Here is a 22161-nt window from a genome sequence, read left to right on the forward strand (position 1 = left end):
TTTTCCACTAGCTACAAGTAGTTTGGTATGAAACTGGGAGCACTCTCGTGAGGGCTTTTTGTGCCTTATTCAATGAAGGATTGTCTACAAGCTTGCTAGATCTGTTAGAAATAGGAACCTAATCTTCTTCAAATCATAATCGACTGTCGAAGAGAAAAAAAATACCAGATAATATATAATCCTAGATAAGCTATGTCAGAATCAATAAAAGATTCAATAAATGGAATATTTTTGAGTACAAGTCGACAAGATCAGAACTTACCTGGGAATAAACAACAACATAGTTATGATTATTACTGCATCCCTTTATTTACTGTATGCAATTATTATTATCATCATTATTATTATTATTATTATATCATCATCATCCGGTAGAATATTGTTGATGGAGACGAAAGAGGGATAATGAGAGAGAGAGCTGATCAGAAATTATTACATGATTAAAACTACAGAGCATGCTAGTAGAGGTAGAAAAAGAGAGAGAGAGGGGGGAGAGAAAGTAAGGGGGATACAAAGTGACTAATTTGTTTTCGTTGCCCTCGTGTCGGTGATTTTTCCATTTGACCGACTGTTTAGGAGTATGAAATAGCAGCGCTCCCCTCTGTTGAAAGACCATAATAACCGGTGAATGTTTAGGAAATCTTCATGTCAGCTAACGATTTTTCCAAAGACTGAAGAGAAAAAGAGAGAGAGAGAGAGAAACAAATGAGTTAAGACATGAAACAGAAGGCAGGGTCAAGTATTATGTCTGCCCTGACATAAGATCATTAATTTACAAACAAGGGGTACAGTCAATAGAATATTGAATAAAGTCAAGAGCTTCATGCATGACAATTATTAAGTGTCATCAAAAAAGACTAAACCCTTGAGCCACATTTGTAACTTTTCTGTTTATTAACCCTTCATCATTCAAATTTTGTCAAATGTAATGATTACTCTTTTACTTGTTTCAGTCATTTGACTGTGGCCATGCTGGAGCACCGCCTTTAGTCGAGCAACTCGACCCCAGGACTTATTCTTTTTGTAAGCCCAGTACTTATTCTATCGGTCTCTTTTTGCCGAACTGCTAAGTGACGGGGACGTAAACACACCAGCATCGGTTGTCAAGCAATGCTAGGGGAGCAAACACAGACACACAAACATACATATATATATATACATATATACGACAGGCTTCTTTCAGTTTCCGTCTACTATATCCACTCACAAGGCATTGGTCGGCCCGGGGCTATAGCAGAAGACACTTGCCCAAGATACCACGCAATGGGACTGAACCCGGAACCATGTGGTTGGTTAGCAAGCTTATTTATTCATATTGCTTTAAATTTATCATTCACTCTCTCATAAAAATTTAAGGTGGTACCCCCAGCATGGCCGCAGTTGAATGACTGAAAGAAGTAAAAGATAAAAGAATAAACTTTGAACTTAGCTATCCCCACCACTAAGGATAAGCTGTCTCCTAAAATCTACAGTTTACAGTTATTGCTTCTAATAATAAATAAAATAAATAAAGAGATGAAAATAATAGAATTGTCAACGAACCTTTACATCCCAAATTATGAGGTTACCATCAATTCCAGAAGTAGAAAACTTGGAGCAGCTTTCCTTAGTTCCAGTATGGACAACCACTTGTCTGAAAGACACAGGCACATAAGATAAATAAATGATTTACTATAAATCACCAGCAATAAGATAGAAAACAAAAGGGAGAAGAAAATGGATAATAATTGTATCTAACATAGTTACAAAATCTGAAATTTTCCAAGAGGGGTTAGTTGACCCCACTATTTGACTAGTACTTAATTTTACCAACACTGCAGGGGTGAATGGTACAGTCAACTGTGATAACATTTGAATGCAGAACATAAAGAGCTGAAACAAATACTATAAGGCATTTTACTCAATGTTCTAACAACAGCTAATCCAGTACCCTAATATTTATAATATTAAATTCTCACTTAGGATGAGGTCATACATTCTGGTACTTACTTTAGCAATTCCTGGAAGGATGAAAAGCAAAATTGACTCTAAGAGGATTTGAACTTTAAAAGTTAAAAGAATGCAAGAAAATACCTATCATAAGGCAGTTTATCCATCACTACTAAGAATGAAATTGGTAAGCCAAATCTTACTCTAACTGATCAAGTTTGATTATTTTATCTCTCTCTCTCTCTGTTTAAAATTTCTTTAATCAATCACAGAAAGATGTCAAGAGAAACAAAACTCAAACTTCCACAATCATATCAAAATGAAAGGACACCACTCAAACATGACAGTTTGCTAGAAACAGATAGATATGTATGCACACACTCGAAGACATAGTTAGATTGAAAAACTTACGTGATCGCGTTCTGATGAAGAGTCTTCATAGATTTCGAAGAATCATCAGGACCCGATGCCATTCTATCCAAGTCTCGGAATCTCTGCATTGCACTGCAACATAAAAAGATAGGAGAGATGAATACATGTAAGGTGGAGTGTGTATGTGTGTGTGTGTCTGTGCATGAGAGAAAATGAATACCTCTGTGTAAGAGAAAGAGATAAGAAGAAAGTGTGCATATGTGCTGAAATAAGAGACACACTATTTACATGGCTCAGTGGTTAGAGTGTCGAGCTTACGATCGTGAGGTTGTGAGCTCAAATCCCGGACCAGGCTGCATGTTGTGTTCTTGAGCAAGACACTTTATTTCACATTGCTCCAGTTCACTCAGCCTTTGCCTTTCTCTTGGATAACACTGGTAGCGTGGAGAGGGGAGGCCGGTATGCATGGGCGACTGCTGGTCTTCCATAATCAACCTAGCCCGGACTTGTGTCTGGGAGAGTAACTTTCTAGGTGCAATCCCATGCTCAGTGTGTGATCTCATGGTGGTTAGAAACACAAGAGCTAAATGCTAAAGAGAATTTGCAAGTTCTCGATCAGTCAATCAGTCAATAAATATGTGAATGAGCTCACTTCACTTGTTTATTGAACCTACAATTTCCAGGTGGTTGATAACGAAGAGATGGATACCTACCACCATATAACATAAAACTGATTTGATTACAACATAAAAACCAGTACTTTGGCAGTAATCCAATGACCCAGTATAAAGCAGCTTTTTCTTTTGTTTAAATATGAAAACTGACATTAGGTGCAGCTGTGGCAATGAAGTTAAGAAGTTTCATTTCCAACCATATAAGGGAGGTCATTCCCATGGCATGGCATGTTGGGCAAGTATTTTCTATAACTCTAGGCCTATAAGGGCTACAGAAGAATTGGTACAAGGAAACTGAAAGAAGCCTATTAAATATATTTCCATTACTTCACTTGTTTCAGTCATTTGACTGCAGCCATGCTGGGGCACTGCCTTGAAGGGTTTGTGTTGAAGAAATTGACCCCAGGACTTATTTCTTAGGCCTAGTTCTTATTCTATTGGTTTCTTTTGTTGAACTGCTAAGTTATGGAGACCGAAACATACCAACACCAGTTGTCAAGAAGTGATGGGGAGGGTGGGGACACAAACACAAAGGTATATACATATATAACAAGCTTCTTTCAGTTTCCGTCTACAAAATCCACTCGCAAGGCTTTGGTCAGCCCAAAGCTATAGTAGAAGACACTTGCCCAAGGTGCCACGTGGTGGAACTGAACCCAAAACCATGTGGGTGGGAAGCAAACTTCTTACCACACAGCCATGCCACACACGTAATTGTATGAGTGTGTGTGTGTGTGTGTGTGTGTGTGTGTGTGTGTGTGTGTGTGTCTTTGTCTTAACATCATGTGATGGTTGTAAAAGAAGCATCACCATTATACATTGTTCCATGAAAAACAGGTTTGGCTGGCCATGGGAAAATATTATCTTGCTAGGTAAAGGTGAGAATTGGCAACTTGAAGGGCATCCAGCCTTAGAAAACTGCCTCACCAAATTCTGTCTGATCCATGCAAGCATAGAAAAGTGGATATTAAATGATGATGATGATGATGATGACATTTATGGGAGCAAGCGAGAGAGAGTGAAAGGCAAATAACAAACCTCTGGGTGCCAAGAGACTGTTCTTTAGGAACGTCCAAGTTGCAAACATAACGTAGGTTACCATTAGAGGCATAATTGAACATCAGGGGGCAGCAATCAAACCCCTACAATTACAGACAAAAAATAACAAAATTAATAACAATTATAAAAATAATATTTGTTTCTAATTTAGGCTTACAACTTGAAATTTCAGGAAAGGAGAGTTAGTTACTTATATTGGCTCCAGTACTTAACTAGATTTGAAGTCAGAACATAATAAAAAACAGAAGAAATAATTTAAGGCATTTTTTTCCACTCTGCCATTCCATCTCCTTTATAATAATAATAATCCTTTCTTCTAGGATTATTATTATTATAAAGGTCTGAAATTTTAGGGAAAGGACTAGTCAATTACGTTGACCCCAGTGTTTCACTGGTACTTATTTTATCAAGGATGAAAGGCAAAGTAGATTTCAGTGGAATTTGAACTCAGGACATGACGACAGATGAAACACCACCAAGCATTTTGCCTGGTGTGCTAACGATTCTGCCAGCTCGCCACTTTAGTAGTAGTAGCATTAGTAATAATAATAATAATGGTTTCAAATTCTGCCACAAGGGTAACAATTTTGGGGGAGGGGATGAGTTGATTACATCGACCCCAGTGTTCAACTGGAACTTATTTTATCAACCCCAAAAGGATGAAAGGTAAAGTCAACCTTGGTGGAATTTGAATTTAAAACACAGAGACAGGCAAAATACCGCTAAGCATTTTATTTAGTGTACTAATGATTCTGCCAGCTCACTGCCTTGAGTAGTAGTAGTAGTAATAATAATAATAATAAAAATAATCCTTTCTACTATAGGTACAGGCCTAAAATTTGGAGGAGGAGGATAGTCGATTAAATAAACCTCAATACTCAGTTGGTACTTATTTTATTGATCTAAAAGGATGAAAGGCAAAGTCAGCTTTGGCAGAATTTGAAGTCAGAATGTAAAGACAGATGAAATGCCACAAAGCATTTTGCCTGGTGTGCTAACAATTCTGCCAGCTTGCCACCTTAATAATAAGAAAGCCAATTCATATTACAGAGGGCCAAATTCACATCACATAGCAAAAACAATAATGAAACCTAAGTTTAAAAAGTTGGAATCTATCTGAGTAACATGATTTTTCGTCCTGGAGTATCAACTTTTATTTCCTGTTTGCTTAGCATCCCAGAAAGTATAAAAAATTGCCGATATTTACTTCAAACTTAGCTTTTGTTACATTTATTCAAACCCCAAAATATCCCTCTCAACACATGGCTATGATGCTCTCCCACTACTCTTGCTCATGATCAGAGATACATATATTGTCAGATACTAAGGGACATGCTCAAGTGGTTAAGGTCAAGCAACTGAGAAGCAAATCTACGATATTGAGCAGAATATTTGCTATAACAATATTTCTGCTTCAGCAACTTAGCGCTGAATTGTCTGAAATATGATGGAAAATAGGTCAGTTTCAAAACATTATTGTCCAGGTCACAAAAGCTAAGTTTGAATGGAATAGTAATAGTTTCCTTTGAATTCAAGATAGAAATAAATAGAAAATAACACTTACTGATCAAAGACAAAAAAAATAATAACAATTTTGCTATATAATGTTATTAACCCTAGTGTTACTATATTTCTGTTGAAATATACTACCTTTGGCTCAATTAAGTTTTCAAATAAAGAATTTACTAAAATAACTGTCATGATTACCCTTTAGCATTCAAGTTACTCTATCAAATGTAATGCTTATTTATTCACATTGTTTTGAATTAATCATGCATTATACTTGTAGCTTCAAGTTTTAAATGATGTGATGGTTTATTTTCAGAATGATAGTGTAGGGTAGGTGTGAAAGGTGGGATCTAGTCAGTTTGAACATAAAACAGGTAGAACATTTCAGGCCGGATATGGCCAGTTTAATTGCTAAAGTGTTAAGCAGGTGCTTTGAAAATATATATTTATGTTATTTTGATAGAAGGTTTCCTTTAAAACAGAAAGTTTGTTTCATAGAATAGAACCAAGGACATTCTGAGGTGAGTAGGTATCTAAAGAGTTAAACAAAGCAATTTGTACTTTTTCAATCAACACACCGTCCCACACTCCTGCTCTATTTTATGAGACACACTGACAGCACAAAGAAACCAAATGTTGACGAAAGATGTCTTTAGATTACAGAAACAAAACATTTAAAGTTTTAGAATCTCAATAGTTCACTGAAATACTTACTGCTGCCACGATATTTTCTTCGGACACCCATGTGCAAGAAATAAAAGGAAGAAACTTTTCCTTAATGACAGCAACCCTAGTAAGGAGAAAAGGAGAAAATATAGGTGAGAAAAATAGGTCAAATAAAGATTAAGTGAAACAATCCAAAGAAAAGTAGAAAAATTACATTGGGAAGTTGACATAAGTGTCAGTAGTGTGATGGAACTACATATGGTAAGTGGTTAAGGGTTCAACAGAGGAAAAGGTACTGCAGGTGAAAAGAGAGTCATTATCTTTTACTTGTTTCAGTCATTAGATTGTGGTCATGCTGGGGCACCACCTTGGAGAATTTTTAGTCAAATGAATCGACCCTAGTACTTTTCTTTTTTTAAGCTTGGTACTTATTCTGTCGGTCTCTTTTGCTGAACTGCTAAGTTACAGGGAAGTAAACACACTGAGATCAGTTTCAAGTGGTGGTAGGGAACAAACACACACACACACTACACAATGAGCTTTTTTTCAGTTTCCATCTACCAAATCCACTTACAAGGCTTTGGTTGGCCCAAGGTGTCACACAGTGGGACTGAACCCAGGACCATGTAGTTGGGAAGTAAGCTTCCTACCACACAGCCACGCCTGTGTTGAAGATATAAGGGGCAGGAGTTGAAATGTCTTGGAGATTGCTGAACTGTAAACTTGTTCAACCTATAACCAATATGAGAGAAAAAAAAAGCTGATAATTAATGAGGACAGCAATGTTATGGGGAGGAAGTTTATGAAAGTGTCTGTCTGTATATAAACTGTTTGAATTAATGTTTCATACAAAGGAATATTATTTATCTCTATATATTGAGACTGACATATATAGGAGTTGGTGAGAAAGTAAACTAGGACAAGTAAACTAAACAAACTAGGACAAACAGTAACGTTCCATGTCTCAGGAAGCCCATAACTGTGGCTGTGACAATGTTTGTACTGATGACCATGAGAATTATGTTGTGTAATGAAGGATTTGCTTGATTATACAGTATATATTTCTGAAAAGAAAATTTGGTGCTTATTTTCAATTCTATATCACCAAGCAGACAGGAAATAAATGTCTCCTTGAAGTGGAAGCCAATCTATTTACAGGAAATTTACAGCGAATTTGTTCATAGAAGTGAAACATACTGTTGAAAGAATGTATTTAAACATCTATAGTGGATCTGAATTTCAGAACAAGCTATAAATTGGTAGAAACAATTTAAAGTAAACAGTGAACATACTAATGACTTCAGGCTGTAAGAAGTGGGCTCAGAGTGAGTACGAAAGTTTGCCTAAATACTCACTTTTGACCATTATTCGCATTCACTACAGAAATACTGGAGTCATGTCCAATCCAGGCCAATTTGTCTCCTTTCGGTGAGAAAGACACATCATGTACCCAACCGCCTGCAATAAATAGTATAAGATTAAAGCAAAGAACAGCAATAATGACATGAAAACGTTTAAAGAAGAAAGGAAAACGAAAAAAAAAAAGATATTTTCAAAACTGTTTTAAGAAACTGGTTCTTTACCTCCACCATTCGAATACTCTGCTATCAGGGTGCCAAAACTCATCTTCCCATCCCACCAAGGACTGCCGGAAGGTTTGCTTTCCACATCTTTCACAAAACCAGAGAAGATTCTAGAAAAGTAGGTAGGTTAAAATAGTGTCATTAATAATATTTGGAAGAGAAGATATTTAAGGTTGTCTCAAGAAATTTTTGAAAGGCTCCAGTTTCCCATTAATTCTTAACTGTCAAATAAAGAATAACACTAATTTTTTAGCTTCTATGCAAGGAACTGTAGTACCATATAACTACAGAGTTACTATACATGAATATGTGCTTCAATGTGTATAATCTATACAGCAAAATATAGACATGTTTTTACTGTTATTGACAAGTACTGAGAGCTTCTATATAAGCAAGCCTGATCACAGACCCAGGATTATGTTAACTTTCCCCTAGTTTTGAGATTAGATGGAAACACATAGTTAGTAGAATGAATGTTATCATGCAATGGTTGGTTGTAGGAAGATAGCGCTATAGGATAGTCAAGGTTGCTTGAAAAATCTCTTCCATTTCCATAAGGGGTAATCAGAACCTAAGAGATGCTGGCTCTTAATACTGGCCAATCCACTTTTGCCATTGGTCCTGACCAATCAACCTAGTTATTGCAAACTGAGAACCTTTATGTGATCACTCAAACTAAAAGAAATAATACTCAAATCTCCAAATTACCATTGGAAGGAAATGTCAAATAATGTGGTTACTGATCTACAATGTCTGAATAAAAAGCAGAATGGAACTGCTTTTGGCCATACATGTACTGGATCAAAGGTTGGCCTGGGGTTGAACAACTTCAGGCCAAACTGTGAGCTTTCGTGTGGTTGCTTGACTTTTAGAAATACTAACCAAATCTCCCTCAAGTTACACCTTTACAACCTTAAAAAAGAAAGGCAGACTGGATAATAAAATCTTGGATACACTTTGTGTGAATATAAGATGGAATAGTTATGGCAGGACCATCTTGTGAAATAGATGTCAACTAGATCAGAGTTGACCTGGAGCTAAACAACAAATTTTCAAGATAATCTATTGATATTTCTTTAAGTCATTGGCCTTATAACACATGATATAGACGATGCCCTAGTACAACTAGATGTGTGAAATGATAGGGTAGAGCAGTTATGGGTTAATAATGTAAATGCTTTTATTAGTTGATGCCTTTCAAATTTGATATTTTAACGTAATCCTATCTACATGTGACCTCAGTGGAAGTTTGTCAACAGGGTCATTCCACCATAAAGTATGAAATTGTATTTGCTTCTAATTTATGTACATGACTAAGAACTTTGAGAGGAGGAAGTTATTCAATTGCATCAACCCCAGTACTGGACTGGTACTTTATTTTATCAACCCCAGAGGGATGATAGGTAAAGTTGACCACAGAATGTAAAGAGATGGGACAAATAAAACAAGTCCAACACAAGTAATCATTCTACCAATCCACCTTTGTTATGAATTTGTAATAACAGAACAAAAAAAGTCTTCAGTAGAGTTGACAAATATCAGACCTAGATGTGATGTTACAATAAAACCCAACTTCCAGTATCTGAAGTCATAGTACTATATTCCAACCTTGCTCACATACATATTCTCTTATTGACACATCAAGGCAAATTAATAAACACTTACCTGGCTTTAAAGTCAGTGGAGCCACATGCTAGCATAGCATTGTTCGGATGCCAATCCAAACTAAAAAAGAAAAAGAAAGAAAAGAAAGAAAAGAAAAAAGACTATTCATTTATTTACTTTTTGATTGTGTTGTAAATGTCAGCTGTTTGTATCCACATTTGATATAAAATTACAATGATGCATTCTTTGTTCAATACTAGACCCTATCATTTTGCACTTGAAATAATTTTCAAGATGCCAACCTGCAGTAGACACATCGTGTCTTCAGCTAATTAAACAGGAACAAAATGAAATGAAGCACTCTGGCCTGAGAATTGAACTGACAGCCTTATGATTGTGAGTCCAACAGTCTAACCACTGGGTTACATGCCTTATCAATCTGACATCCACCATTAAATAATTTTAAATAATTAAGCATTACCAATCTGCGCAATAGAATACAATATATTTTCAAAACTTTGCTCATCAAAAGAGGCAAGTTACTTCATAGAAAGACCCTTACAAAAAAATAAGAAAGATAATTTTTTGATACAACTACCTTCTATACAACACAAATACAAACCATGTTGCAGTTATATTTGAGCAAGAGCAATAGCTTAAACATAGATGTGTAACATTTGCAAAGAGATATAATTGTGCAAGAAGGTATTCTTTGATTATACCTAACAGTACTAACAGTTGTACAAATGTTTAGAAGAGTTGTGATTGTCTTTCTCAGAAATAAAATATTCAAATCAAGTACTATACTTATACTTGAACATATTTTCAATAAACAATTGTTTGTTGAGGTTAAAATTTGAATAGGATATTGTGTTATCAGTATGCGGAAACTTAACTAATGATGTACAAAGGTCCAATACATATTAAATTACATAATTTCTTAACTTAATTAGTAGCTTCTATAAAAATTTAACATAAAAGGAACTACCCCAGGCAAATACCTAAAGAAAGGGACATACTATAAAAATATGTAGATATGAAACCAGTGCAAAACATGGCAAAAGGCATCTGTAAAAGACCATTTCATGAAAGAATGTGCTGAATTACAGAAGCTTGAGAACCACTGCACTAGGCTGATGTACTATCCAGAAGCAGATTTATATTTCATCTGCTTAACCCACTCAGACCTGAGCTCCTAAACAAAAAAAATAAATGGTTGCATATACAGCTCAAGAATAACATTTGCAGGCAAACTAATGGACAGAATTATAAAAAAAATTCCAGAGAATAACAATAGGCTTATCTCTCAGCTACCATATTTGTTCATTCAGATCACTGCTCTCCTCATCACTTTCACCAGTTTGATTGTCTGAATCACTTCCATTGCTGGTGTAAGTGTAAACTCTTCAACTGAAGAATAAATATCATAAATAATTTCCTCAACTGCAAAGAGTCTAGGCCTTGTTCATTTACAAGACGAAGTGCCAGGTTCATCATGCATTTATTTCATTGCAAAATGTTTTTTTTTTTTTTTCAATTAAAAACAAAAGTAAACAACAGCTATGGAAGACATTATTAACAATGAGTCATAAGCACACTTGATTACAAAGCTGCAATATGTTCAATTGTCTAATTTTAGTATTTTATCTTCATTTTTCTACATGTGTTGTTCACTACTGCTTTACCAGGAAATAAGGCAGAGATTACATTTAAACTATTCCCACTTTAGCAGCAACACAGCACGACAGAGTTAATACAATGAAACTACAGAGCTACATCCCATCCCTTGAAAGTCCCTTGGAGATTATAGGAGACATGTGGCCAGACAACTAACAGCAAAATTAAGCAAACAGAAAAACTTACCATGTAATGGTAGAGCGAATTGGTTTCTTAATGTGCTTGCTCACCCACCAGTTGTTCTCTTCTTCAAAGTAGCAAACTGAAATAAGTCGTGCACCACTGCCAACGGCGAACTTGTTTTCTGAAACCCAAACATAGAGCAGAGCAAGTTGTGCAGTGAGTAATACATGATAGAAGTCAAGACAAAAAAAAAAAAAAAAGAAAAAAGATGAAACATTATAGGAAATGGAGGATGAGGAGGGATGTGAAGGTTATGCATGTGAATAATCTGCACAGTAGTGTGGAAGAGCTTAGAGCTAGATAAAGAATTCAGTAAACTGCAGATTAATGCAATTTAGATTGTTGTCTTATACAAGGAGAATGTCTATATAATGATTGTTTCAACAGTGATAGCCTATTGTTTTCAGATTTTTGTCCTTGATGGTGGTGTGGGACACATCATGTGACCCATATAGTATGTCAAATGATATTTGGTGGTTGTTGTTTAGAACCAGATCAGCCAGACCTACGATCAAAAGGTGCTCCAGCCATGACTAATTTTTCACATATTTAATTTCAGCCATAACATATCTCAAAGTACAGTATCTAATGTCTCCTCCTTCTAGATAAGGCTTGATTTGAGGGAGATGTGGTTGCTATTTCCTTCACAAGTTTCTGGATTCCTTGTGTGTTCAATCTACCTTAGCCGTAGGTGATTCAAGCCTTGACAATCAAACTGAATATGTAAAATTGTACAAAAGACAGTTTGATGTTAGACATTTTGTGACCAGGCTTATCACCACTACCTGATCCTTGGGTACCTTTAGCAGAGTTGATTCTATTGCAGGCATTCTGGCCAGGTTAATATTTTAAGGATAACCCACCAGTTGTGTTTTACTCCTCTGCCAGTCCCAGAAAACTTGCACAATAAGGTAATGGATGCAGCCCTTCTTTCTCTGACTAAACAAGGAACATCATTTAACAGCTGTTTTCCACAGGTTAGACAGTTTGACTGGAGATGGTAAGTTGGAGAGCTGCACCAGATTCCAGTCTATTTTGTTTTGGTTTCTATGGCTGGATGCCCTTCCTAATGTCAATCACATCACAAAGTCTACTGGGTGCCAGTCATGCATCACCAGCACAGGTGCCACTTGTGTCACCGGCACCATTCACGCATCACGGATGCCGTTCACGCATAACCGGCACCATTCACACGTCACCGGCACCATTCACACGTCACCGGCACCATTCACACATTACCAGCACTAGACTACAACTGTGATTTCACTTAGCTAGCATGACATGTCTTCTCAATTACAGCAGTTAATTATTTCAAAGTCAGGTTGTTGTAAGGATGAAGACAGAAAGAATGAAGAAACATTATAATTACCATTAGGGGACCACTTAACCACTGTAGCAGACCGGTTGAAGCGCAGGATAACCAGAATGGGGGTCCACTTCCCATTGTTGTAATTCCAAACATAGGCATTACGGTCCTGTTGGTAGGAACACATTTTCAATATTGTACTAACTTGACAACTTTGAACATACATAATCAACAGACACACACACAGTGTTGTATATATGGTTTAGCATAAAAGCACTTCAGGTGAAATACACATCAGTGAGATTGTGAATGACTGTGTATGTGTGAATGTAAACCAGTATTCACACACACCACTCATACACTATACCAATTGGATCAGATGGTTCCAGGTTCCTCATCGAAAATTCAAAACCAAACTTTAAAGAATGTAAATCATACAGATACCCTGAAGCATCGATACATCATGCTTAAATTAAACTGATTAAACCTTTTCCCCATGGGGTTTGATGGGTGCATGTCTGGACAGAGCCTTGTCAGTCTCTAAATATTAGATTATTTACCATAACTTTGCTCAAACTTGTGTTAGGAATTTTTGCACAACAACAAGAATATAAAAAAACAAACTTACTGATCCGCATGTGACAATACGGTTACTATTTGGAGCCCAATCAATGCTGGTTACTTTTTGTCCATGTTCCGTCATTGTCTCATACTCCTGCCAGCCTCCACCGGTCTTCTTGTAGACCTTAACTTCGGTACTGTTAGAAGACAAAGCTAATTCTGAAGAATAATAAAAAAAAAAGAAAGAAAAACAAAAGCATTATTGAATTGTCTCTAAGCTTAACAGACAGGTCCATTACCATACTTTTGAGTGATGGCATTGATTTTTAAAATTTAATCTAGGAGGAAAAGGCAATACCTTAACCTTTAAACTTTTTTCAGGGCCTCAGAGACTGAAGGGAGCTCCACTTGTCTGTTTGAAATAGTTAGAAGATAATCTAAAGATACAATGGAAACTCAATTTACAAACACCTCTCATCATGAACATATTGGTTGACAATTTTTCGAGCATAAAACCTCTTGGGTGACAAACAATGTCTCGAGTAATGAACACACAAGCCAGAAACAACAGTTGATGACAAGCTGAGAGCTTCAGCTGGAAAGTGTCAGTTGTTGTCCAACTTTGATTCAGTGCACGTCCCTGCTTGAATTTGCTGTGTTTTCTTATGAGAAAAATAGTTTTTAGTTTACAAACATTTCAGGTAATGAACAGCCTTCAGAAATGAATTATATTTGTAAATTGAGGTTCCACTGTTTAAGATAATCTAAAGATATTAGAAATTACACCCAACCTAGATACTAGTCCCTCACTCCAGAGACTGGCCTTCCACCATATGTATGGGATTGAGCATCACAGTAACTGAAACTCCAAAGAATGAACTGATTCTGTCTGGAAAACCAAAGTTGATGATGTCACAATAGAGTTTGGGAGAGTATATACAGGATTTAACCCTTTGGCATTCAGATTACTAAGTCAAATATAATATTTATCCATTCACATGGTTTTGAATTAATCATGTATATTATCTTGTGGCTTTGGAATTTCAATGATGTGATTGTTTACTTTTAGAATGATGCTGTAGGGTAGGTGTGAGACTGGATCTGGCTGGTTTGAACATAGAACAAATAGAATATTTGGGTTGGATATGGCCAGTTTGAATGCTAAAGTGTTAATCAGCTTCACTATTTCAATATTCCATTATCACTTGCAGCTCCTATTGATTATTTTCTCTTTCTCACTCCCTCTTTCCTCTACTAGATGTGAATACCAATGCAAATCCCTCTGCAAGAATCTGCTCTCCCCACCCTTCTGATAGTAATCCCTTCATCCACAATCATGAAGCAGACCTCTCCCACCTCCCCCAGAGTTCGTAGTCCCATGAACTGCATGGTGACCTCAATAAAGCAGCTGGTATGAAAAAAGCATCCAATCAATGCTGTAAAGTGGTTGGTGTTAAGAAAGACATCCAGCTATAGAAACCACACCAAAGCAGATACTGGAGCACAATGCTGTAGTTTTTGGACACACTGGATCCAGTCAAACTGTCCAACACATCTCAGCATAATATGAGGATGTTAAATGATGATGACAACTAGGTTTTTCTGTTTCAGAAATAAACAGTAAGAATTGTGGGAAAAATATAAGGACCAGTATTTAGATCCAGTTTTCTGCAAAGGAATGATCAATTTTCTTAAACAGAACACCAGTTTATCATAGGTAGAGTTCTAATATCTTTAGATTAATTGCTCACTATTTCCAACAGAGAGGTAGAGATCCAGATAAGTCTGAGGCCCTGCAAAAATAAAAGGTCGAAGTATTGCCTTTTCCTCCTAGTTTATAAAAAAAAAATCCCCATAGCCATCACTCACAAGTGAAGTGTGATCTGGTGGCCTAAGTCAAGCTTTTGTTAATTACATTTTAGTCTCTATGTAATTGAGAGCAAACACTCTCTTGACCTAGCAGAACAGAGAGAGAGAGGGAAGGAGAGAGAGTGTGTGTGTGTGTTGCACCAGTACTAGGCTGGTACTCATTTTCATCTGAATAGGTTGGAGCAACGTACAATGAAATACCTTGCTCAAGGAAACAATATTTCTACCCACTTGGCATATGAAAGCCTCAATGTTAAGATCCTGAACCAAATACACTAAACACAAGGTTACATAACTAGACTTAGAGGTAAAAATAGGCATGCTTAACATGGCATTATGCAACGCAATATCATATTTTCCCAGGTCCATCATCATAATCATCATCATTTAACATCCGCTTTCCATGCTGGTAGTGGGTACTTTTTAAGTGCCACAGGCATGAGGGCCAGTCAGGCGGTAGAGGCATTGGCCACGCTTGAATGATGCTTTTTATGTGCCACCAGCACAGGAGCCAGTCAAGTAACATTAGCAATGACCATGCTCAAATGGTGCCTTTTATGTGCCACCAGCATGGGATCAGTCAGCAAGCACTGGCATTAACCACGCTCAAATGGTGCTTTTTACAGGCCACCAGCACAGGACCAGTCAGGCAGCACTGGCACCAACCATGCTCGAATGGTGCTTTTTACGTGACAATCAGGCAGTACTGTCATTGGCCACAACAATGACTTCACTTGCCTCAACAGGTCTTTGCAAGCACAGTTTATTGCCCAATGATTGAAGGGTACTCTTAAATGGGCTGGTTATGCTGCACTGGCATAGGCCAAGGTTTACAGTCTCACTTGGTTTGCCGGGTCTTCTCAAACACAGCATATCTCCAAAGGTCTCGGTCACTTCTCATTGCCTTGGTGAGGCCCAACATTCGAAGGTCGTGCTTCACCATCTCATCCCAGGTCTTCCTGGGTCTACCTCTTCCACAGGTTCCCTCTACTGCTAGGGTGTAAAACTTTTCCACACAGCTATCCTCATCCATGCGCAACACATGACCATACCAGCACAGTCGTCTCTCTTTCACACCACATCTGATTCTTCTTATGTCCAACTTTTCTCTCAGGGCACTTACATTGTCGTGTATACACACTGGCATTACACATCTAGCGGAGCATACAAGCTTCATTCCTTGCAAGCTTACGCATGTCCTCAGCAGTCACGGCCCATGCTTCACTGCCATGTAGCATGGCTGTTCGCACACATGCATCATAGTCTACCTTTTACTCTGAGCGAGAAGCCCTCTGTCACCTGCAGAGGTAGGAGCTCTCTGAACTTTGCCCAGACTATTCTTATTCTAGCAACTACACTCTCAGAGCATCCACCCCCGCTACTGACTTGGTCACATAGATAATGGAAGCTATCAACTACTTGTAGTTTTTTTCCCCTGGAATGTGATGGAAGCTGTTACAACAGTAATATTTATAAAAAAAGAAATTAATTAATAAACTGGCAATCAGTGAAAAACTAAAAATATACAATTATTAGAGCAGTGAATTGGCAGAATTGTAATGGCATTAGACAAAATGCCTTTTGTATTTAGTTACATGGTAAATGCCATTTTTCATCCTTCTAAGATGAAGTACGTTCCCATGAAGTACTAGAGGCTGAAGATCAATACAATCAACTCTTCCACTTCCCTACAATTTATGATATTGTGCTTAGGAGCATTTTATCCGTCTTTATGTTCTTAGTTCAAATTCAGCTGAGGTCAACTTTGCTTTTCATACGTTCAGGATTGATAAAATAAATACCATTCGAGTACTGGGGTTGATGCAATCAAATTCCTCTCCCTCAAAAACTGCAGGCCCTGTGCCAAAATTTGAAAAAGTAAGATGGCGAATTGCAAAATTGTTAGCATGCTGGACAAAATGCAGCATTTCATCCATCTTTATGTTCAAATTCTACTGAGGTTGACTTTGCCCATCATCCTTTCATGGTTGATGAAATAAGCACCAGTTGAACACTGGGTTGTATTAATCGACTAACCCCCTCATAACAAAATTCAGGCCATGTGTCTACAATAGAAAGGATTATTATAAATTATTGGATCACATTGGGCAGAAATATACTTGCACCACTTTTTAGTTCCATCCATCAAGCCTTGCTTTAACAGATATAAGGCCTCATAAAATAAAAGCTTTTTACTTAGACCTCATGAGAGGTCTTTACTCTTGAAGCCAATCAAAATATGATGAATTACTAAGAAAAAGAGGAGATAGAGGTAGTGAGAAGTTGATATGGTTTTAAAGAAATTGAAAAGATAGCTCACCGGTGCAGTTTTTATTCCAAGCATGGCATGTTACAGCTTCAGTGCCAAAGTTGTGAACCTCAGTCATCTTGCTCAGTGGTTGTTGAGACTTGATAAGAAAAAAAAGAGAAAAAAAAATCATTAAAAAAAAACATTATTAACATATGGTGGTACTCTAGTATGGCCACAGCAAACTGATTGGAACCAGTAGAAAATAATCTATATTTTAGCTTGCATTTATATGTCAGTGTTGATGTGAATGTGCATTCAAATATGAGTCAGAGCAAGTTCAGAAGACTGGATCTGTATATGCATTTGTTTTAAGAAGTACTTTGTCAATTTCATGGTTTAATAACAATATATAACAAGAGGGACCTAAACATCATAATTTGGTAATCCACAATAAACTATATCTAACAACATGATAGGCTGTCATAACCAACTGGCTGTATGCAATATTACATTGTGGACTGCTCGAATATGCAGCATCTTAAGACTACTATGTGGTAACAGCCCCAACACACCATTAGGTTTGGTACCACCTCCTGGCTCATGAATGCCTTTAGCAAAGTTCATTGTATTTTGTATACATGCAATATATATTTGAAATCTTGGCATTTGTAAGCAATAAGGAGACTGACCCTATGGGGGAAAAAGATTTCATTAGGGGATTGTGGGGAAATTTGGTCTGAACAAGGTCTTAAGAAATTTCTTAAACCCTCTTTGTGGTATCTGATGGGTTTAGAATTGCCAAACCTTTCAAAGAGTTTCATGATTATCAAGCACAGGACTTATTTTTTCTTAAGTCTAGTACTTATTCTATTAGTCTCTTTTGCTGAACTGCTAAGTTACGGGGATGTAACATCAGTTGTCAAACAATGGTGAGAGACAAACACACAGATACATACAAATATCTATCTATCTATATATATATATATATATAATATATATATATGATTAGCTTGTTTCAGTTTCTGTCTACCAAATCCAAATCCACCTAAAAGGCTTTAGTTGGCCTAAGGCTATAGTAGAAGATCTTACCACAACATTTAACTTTATAAAAGGGAGAGATATAATAATATTAATGACTGGATTCTCTTAGATATGGAATGTATTTGAAGGCTTCATCAACAGTGAAAAGGTTAGGAAACACTTTTGGGGTGATGATTTTTGGGTGATCCCAAATATATAAAGATGCAGATATTTTGCTAAACCTTCCATGTCTTGATTATGTTTGAACATTAATTTAAACATATTGGCAGTCTACTCATTAAAAATAGTCACGAAAAGGTTAATGCCAAGTTAGAAATATTAATTACCTTGGCTAACCAAAAAACATGAAATTCATGACAACATCAAGTAGTTAGCCAAAAGTAATATGAGGAAATACTTTGTCAGGACACTCCTTGACAGATAAATGACTAGATATTAGCTGTATCCTGCTGCATTATCAGGAACTAGTGCATATACGTTGTGTTTTTACATACAGACTTCAATGCTTATATGTATACAGGACAATCTCTCTCTATCTCACACACACAAAGTTGTATTTAGTAAATAGCAGGAAAATGTTGTTTGGTAAAAACATTTAACTGCTTGTAAATAGGTACTTTGTGGAAGTATGGTCTACCTCTGTGTAAACAAATAATGGCCAATGTGCTGGTCGCAAAGTGAAGACAGTCCACCTAGATGTTTAGTGCCAGGTCATCTCTGTTTGAGCAAGCTTATGACCAAGAGTGGGCATGATCATCCCCTCTTTGTTGTAGGTTAGTGTATCTAGAACTTAATTAGACAATGAGTCCTTTCTTCTTTAAGACCATAGGCTGTGTGATATGAGAAAAATTTCAGAGCTATTTCACTGGTTAGTCAGGGAGTATATGAATACAAATAGTGATAGCAGAGTCCACCATAAGTAGGTCACATAGTAATGTAAAAACAGTTGTTTTTCATTATCATCTCACTCCCAGCCGGTACTCCACTCCACACTAAATCTACTCATCACTCTAAACTCCACTCCTCATTTTCTCCCCAACAAATATTATCCATACTTTTCACTTTGCTTCATTCTTGTTAATCTTGAAGTGCTTAACAGTATTTCTCAGATGTTTGGAATCATTAGAGTATTGGGGAAGAAGACCTGTTCCTCATGACAGTATAGGGTCATTCCAGTGAAAATCAACAAGGGTCTGATGCAAAGGTCCTTAGATTTTCATCAAATTTACACCATTTGTTAATATCCATGAGAGGAGGAATTCATGAAAATTTTAGCTCCATGGCTGTTACCAGTCAGATTTTATGGCCATTTATTTTTTTTGGCAATTTTCAAAATATTGAATTTCTTTTAATTTTAGGGGCCTATCATTCCAAATGGGTTTGATACCATAGCTTGGAAAGTATGTTACTTTAATCTCCACAATCTCAAGTCCTTCAGACACTAAATATCAATTCTTTTAACTCCGCCAATGAAAATAAATGCCAACCAAAAATTGCAAAAATCCACATTTTGAGAGCCACTTTCAAAAAAATTTCAAGTTTAGGCTGTTATTACTTAACAGTTGGTAAGCATCTTATCTTCTCTAATCTTACAGTGTCTAAAGTTTTAACAGAACACATTAATCCACTTACTAAAAAACCTGTTATCTTCTGCAACAGGGATGTCAAAAATGGGACAAAGTGAAAAATTTGGTGTTTTCTTCAGGTTTTGAACAGAACTTTTTATCACTAAGTTCAAACTATATAAAACTATATATATATAGTGCCAGTGGCATGTAAAAAGTACCCACTACACTCACGGAGTGGTTGGCGTTAGGAAGGGCATCCAGCTGTAGAAACACTGCCAGATCAGACTGGACCTGGTGCAGCCTTCTGGCTTCCCAGACCCCAGTTGAACCGTCCAACCCATGCTAGCATGGAAAGCGGACGTTAAATGATGATGATATACTGAAAATATACCTGATGGTGAGTATAGAAATGGAAAACTACAATGTTTAAAATTACTCTAAATATCAATTTTCACCCCCTGAGCCTGAAAAATGTTCAAATCCTTGGATATTGACCTCTTGACAATACAACATGATTGGCAAATGAAGCCTCTATAATACTTTTATAGATTCAGAGTGTCGAGAAGAAACATTCTACCAGTCCTATACTGATAGTTGATGGAACAATTATAAACGTTTTCTTAGACTGTATTTCCCTCCAAAGCTGAAGAAAAGTTAATAAAACTGGTAAAAAGTCAGAAATAAATAGCTAGGTTTTTGATGCCACTATCCTTAAATATGTTAACACTTAACCTTTTGTATAAAGGTTGATTTATCAAGTTTGAGTCAAAAGCAGTGACAGCAATATTTGTCCTCGTACAGCTCCCACGTCAGGCTGTTAAAGAAAAATCTACGGTTCAGCCTTGGCTATCCCAGTTTTTATTTAGTGTATCTAGGACTACATTATCTGTGTCCTTCCCGTTTTTTGTTTAATACAAGTACTAGAATATATTTTTACTAATTTTAGGCAGTAGTGTAAATTTTAAGAAAACTACATAAAATATCAAATAACGGAATTCATTATAAGGAACATTTTTTAAATTCATGAAAAATCATGGAAGTTCAACTTTTATCAGCTTCATTTAATAGTGAATTGAACAATGAAATGGGTGAAAAATGCCCACTTGGTACTTCTAGTATTAAAACGGTAAGTGTGATTTGAGGAAGATTTGGTTACTATTTCTAGTAGCCGAGTAGGTCTCGTAGAGGCTCCTTGATGGTCTGTGTGAAAGTTTTATTAGTCCAGTTATTTTGGTTACCGCTCTGCATACTCACACTGTCTCACGTGTGGGTTAATGTTTAATCTTCATTAGAACTAGTAGGAAGAGCAGGCTGGACTCTAAAAACTATTTTAACTCAAGATTTCACTCCAATAATCTTACAGACACACATTATCACAGAGAATTATTCTTTAGGGCAAAAGTATTTGGGTAGCTGGGATGACGTGACTCAGATAATAATTATCTTCGTAAGAGAAGTATTTCAGTTACGCTAAACAGACGGTTAGCGAAGTTTGTCATAGCCTCCAGCGAAAAATGCTTTTAGAGACGAATTAACTAAATAATTTTTGAACTTTTTAGATAATATAATGATAAACAAGTATTTAACTGGTTTAAATGAAAACAATGCAGGTTAGAAATGTCTATACACAGCCCAACCGAGTGAACAAAATGCTATAATACAGTACTTACTGACAGTTAAAAATAATTACTTTTTATACTTTTACATCGGTAATTAGTAACATCACAGCTTACGAATTACATTTCAAATTATCTCAAAAGCGGAACCAAAAGTACAAAAATTTAAAAGTAACTTGAATCTTATCAACATCACAGATATTTAGAATCATTAAAATACAGAAAAATATTGACAATCGACTGTTTTACTTCACAGTAGAACTAAATATAAATTTTAACATCTTTTTTCTTTTTTTTTTAGAAATAAAAGTGGAATTCTTTCGTAAGTAGCAAAGTATTAAAATTGAAAGAGTAATTAAAATTCCGGCAGCGGGCACCGCCCTATTATAGAATTGAATCGTTTCTATATAATATGCACAATAAAATAACATCATGGAGGATTTTACATAATGTGATGCATTAATGAAATACTTACTTAAATCCGATAAAAATTTTAAACGCCAAAAAATAGTTTAAGAGAGAAAATCCGCGGACTCTGGTCAGTCTACACGAATTCCTCTCTTTTGTTATCACAAAAAAATGATGACTTTTTTTTAACAGGAAGTACTTATCGTGATGTGCTACAGTTTATATTTCTTTATACATTCCATGAAAAAAATTATAACAGATTATAAAAGAATAATTTTAGTTCA

General features: G+C 36.3%; 1 protein-coding gene across 1 annotated transcript; it reads right to left on the minus strand.

Moving 5' to 3' along the window:
- Nucleotides 1-287: 287 nt before the first annotated feature.
- Nucleotides 288-22091, minus strand: LOC115211693 (actin-related protein 2/3 complex subunit 1A). The gene is made up of 13 exons (XM_029780343.2): nt 21945-22091; nt 17314-17401; nt 13192-13343; nt 12627-12732; nt 11261-11378; nt 9458-9517; nt 7793-7902; nt 7565-7667; nt 6258-6333; nt 4014-4117; nt 2341-2433; nt 1543-1633; nt 288-671 (listed from the first exon to the last, which is right to left on the minus strand). Exons 2-13 carry the CDS (start codon nt 17378-17380, stop codon nt 633-635), a joined length of 1119 nt encoding a protein of 372 aa, XP_029636203.1. The 5' UTR covers nt 17381-17401; nt 21945-22091; the 3' UTR covers nt 288-632.
- Between the last annotated feature and the right edge of the window lie 70 nt (nt 22092-22161).

This window comes from Octopus sinensis, linkage group LG5 (genome assembly GCF_006345805.1).
Source record: "Octopus sinensis linkage group LG5, ASM634580v1, whole genome shotgun sequence".
NCBI classification, from domain to species: domain Eukaryota; kingdom Metazoa; phylum Mollusca; class Cephalopoda; order Octopoda; family Octopodidae; genus Octopus; species Octopus sinensis.

What these genes read in the sequence shown, in the direction of transcription:
- LOC115211693 (XM_029780343.2), bottom strand. Translation starts at nt 17,380, where the DNA reads ATGACTGAGGTTCACAACTTTGGCACTGAAGCTGTAACATGCCATGCT. An exon ending in AATGCGAATAATGGTCAAAA is followed by an intron (nt 6,334 to 7,564) that starts GTGAGTATTTAG and finishes TCTCCTTACTAG; the next exon opens with GGTTGCTGTCATTAAGGAAA. An exon ending in TCATAATTTGGGATGTAAAG is followed by an intron (nt 672 to 1,542) that starts GTTCGTTGACAA and finishes TTTTCTCTTCAG; the next exon opens with TCTTTGGAAAAATCGTTAGC.